The sequence below is a fragment of the Anneissia japonica genome, unplaced genomic scaffold (assembly GCF_011630105.1).
Source record: "Anneissia japonica isolate Jap-2015-1 unplaced genomic scaffold, ASM1163010v1 scaffold4446_len648930_cov198, whole genome shotgun sequence".
Taxonomy (NCBI): Eukaryota; Metazoa; Echinodermata; class Crinoidea; order Comatulida; family Comatulidae; genus Anneissia; species Anneissia japonica.
This window is the reverse complement of record NW_022683639.1, coordinates 654119-657509: the sequence shown is the minus strand read 5'-3', so window position 1 is coordinate 657509 and position 3391 is coordinate 654119. Positions and strand designations below refer to the sequence as shown.

Below are 3391 nucleotides of genomic sequence, written 5' to 3'. Positions count from 1 at the left end.
GTGATATTTAGTTTAAGTTCCCTCTGTTTACTTTGTTTTTCATTGAATATTCTGGACGTACCACAGTATGCCACAGATGAAAAAGTGTAGATCCTAATTATTATTATTACCAAAGATCATAGTGATTAGTTATAGATCTTTGTTTACCGGGTTTTACTGTACCTTGTTAATACTGCTGAAATTTAGAGGGCGCTACACCCGGAAACAAAAAATAAACAATCAAGGTAGCTGGTAGAGAGAACAGAGATAACTGCACAACGGACCAACTGTTCCTAAACCTGAACAGATAGAATGAGTCTGGTTTATAATATTATGCATTTAGTCTGATATAGGCCAATATTTGATGAACCTGATAATATGGAGATTTTCTACGAAAGATTATCACTGTTGTTGTTACTACTATTAAGCAAATTGTCCATCTCTTTAACCCAACAATGTAAGTTAATCAGTTGCGCGCATACTAACTAGGCTACTACTACTAACTAGTACTACTACTAGGTATAGGCCTACCTAGCCTAGGCTAGGGCCTAGTTTGTTACTTCCCATGGAAGGCCCTAACTAGCCCTACCCTAGCTAACTCTGTTCGGGTGGCTAGCCTTAGCATGGCCGAGGTACGGTATGGAGAATGCCATCCGTTTCGGCCGCGAACCATCCTAACTAAGCATAGCTAGCCTGGGCCAGTATAGCATAGGCCTATATCCTGGCCCTTTAAACATAGATGCCAAGTTAGACCAATTTGCAGGCGGGAGATTTTATTTTTAAAACCCCTCCCCTAGGGGTTGTAGGTATGCCCCCCCCCCCTCAGGAAAGATCTTCTAGATGCTCAGAAATACATTCTTTAGGCTAGTATTTTTACAGCTGAAAATAGGTTAAGAATCCGCATTATTTTCCAGAGAATTCATGTTTCTGCCATCCACGAACCTGTCACACTCGCATAACCGAGCGTGTAGCGGTTGGTAGTGTGTTCTTTTATCTTATCCGACGATACTGACAGTGCCTTGTAAAAGAACAACATATTCTGTTTTGCTGCAGCAAGTTTTAATCTAATCTATAAAAAAAAAGAAGATTTTCAAATATTTACTGACCCTTATCAAAATTTATTTTTGAGAAGGTTGAAATAGAAAGCCAATTACCACCTCAACCAGGGTGTGGTGTGCCACCATTTAATTGTGTTTGAATGTGTAACGACAAAACCATCCTATTTTAAGCACTTTAATGATAGATACATATTTAGCAAAAGAATAACAAAATATACACACATTATTTTTTTATATGCAATATTACATTTACGCGTGAGATTTTGGTCCCCAAGCGTGAGAGCATGAAATAGATCGCAAATGGGGGAGTCTCACGCCGAATGCGTGAGCATTGACGTGTATGCCTTAATGAAAGCGTAGTAACACGTACGACAGCTAGGCACCCTCGTTAATGCATACCTGCTGTAGATACAATTGTTATTTGTGGACTACCGGCAGAGACAATTCCTTTAATGTTATGTGGGGGTGGGTGGGGCCTCATTATTTCCCTTCTGGTGGAAGGTCAGTCAACAACTCTCCTGCCCACTAGACAATCATCTTATTTTCGTCAACCTCTCAACAATTTCTTTCATTCATTTATTTATACGACCATACATGCACTAGCACTGAGAGGCAAGTAGGCATGGCCAGTGCCCCAGGGTCTGGTACAAACAATAAAAAAAATTAAGGTGTATTTGGAAAAAACAAAACACAATATTTATTCAATGACAATATTATGTTTCTAATCAACTGGATTTGGCATCTAATTGCATACCCCCCCCCCCCCACTCTTGGGGCCTGGCGGCCTTGCATACACCTACAGATCTATTGCAATAAAAATTTTATAATTCAGGTCAGTGACATCTGAAAAATTCTTAAAATATTTATGGCTCAAAGAGTTACTGTAGCTCCTCCACTAATATCAAACATTTATTTTCTGCCACAGCCTGATGGTGAAGCTCACTTCTTCAATATAAACTGTTAACTGCCTAAAAAAGCCATGAAAAATTATTATAAACTTGCCTTTTTCAAATAATAATTAAATTGTATTATTTAAGTTATTGACATACAAAATTTAATAACAAGTTGTATGCTTTGGTGTCACCAATCATTTTGAGAACTTTTGAGTGTCATTGGTTTCAAAAGCCCTATCATAAAGTGTGCTAATGTCATACTCACTGATTATGTTGGGGATTCACCATGTCTACACCGTCAGTCAATTTTAAATGTGTATGCTATGGATTGATTACATAATTTTTTGACTAGTTTACTAAAAGAGCTTGGATTTCCAAAACAAATATAAGATGAAAACATGTGGTTTGGTTTGGGTTTAAATTTTTAGAAGTGAGACATTTTTCTTTGTTTATTACTTTCCTGTTATCAAAAGTAGCCATTTATTTAATTCATTTATATTCTCAATTTGTAAAAAAAAATTATTAAAAAAAAAAAAATTATTTTTATGTACAACAGCAACAGATGTTTCAAGAGATAAGTCTGCTGGTCAGTCTTCAACTGATAGTCCCAGTAGTGATTATTTTGCTGATTTAGCTGTTGATGGTTCTGATAGTACATGTTCTCAAACAAGTAAGTATCCCAGTTGCAGTTTCATAGCGTCCATCACCTCTGGCAAAAGTCAGGGGCAGTGACGTGGAAATTAATGTTGAAGTAATTTACTTTAGACAGTATAACAACTAATTTATGGTGTAAGAAGTATTCAGAGTCATTGAGGCTCTGGCTCCGTCTATAGTTTTGCACCTTATAAAAAAATTCAGTGGATGTATTTATTTTTATATACCGCATACATATTCTAGACATCTGATTGGTTAAGAAGCTGGCAGTAAACTTCAACCATCACAGCTATGACGTAGGTTAAATGATAGTTCATTAATTCCTGAGAAATAAAAGTACTACAGGATATCACATTAAAATGCTAGTACTTTTTTGCCCTGTTGCAACCCTATAATGTTGCTACAATATGTGATTTATGACACATACGGTAAAGGGGACACAACCTCTCCAACGCTGAGAGAGATTGGCTCTTTGACCGCTTAAGCCTCTGAAGTAACTATGGGCTTTAAGATTTGGTGTACTCTTTTCATTACTTTTTTAGGTCTTTATAGAATCTATGTATGAGGTATATCAAACAATTGTACTGGATAGTAGGCTATGGTCTCCACATCACCTTAGCCTACTATTCATCACCCATTTTCAAAATCCGTAGAATTCTATCGAAGATAATAACAGAGCGCCTTAAAGGTGCGTACGAGAAGATCCTCAATGAAAATCAGTATGGCTTTCGTGCTAATCGATCAACAGCTGATGCCATTTTTATTACCAACAATGTAATACAAAAACATGATGGAACACTTGTAGTA

At 36.8% G+C, this 3391-nt stretch overlaps 1 protein-coding gene across 1 annotated transcript in view; it reads left to right on the top strand.

The window, feature by feature from the left end:
- The first annotated feature begins 240 nt into the window (after nucleotides 1-240).
- Nucleotides 241-3391, top strand: part of LOC117100248 — a 6531-nt gene continuing 3380 nt past the window's right edge. The window contains exons 1-2 of the mRNA XM_033239851.1: nucleotides 241-436; nucleotides 2487-2600. Coding sequence (XP_033095742.1) covers nucleotides 358-436; nucleotides 2487-2600 — 193 coding nt within the window. The 5' untranslated portion in view covers nucleotides 241-357. The remainder of the gene's footprint in view (nucleotides 437-2486; nucleotides 2601-3391) is intronic.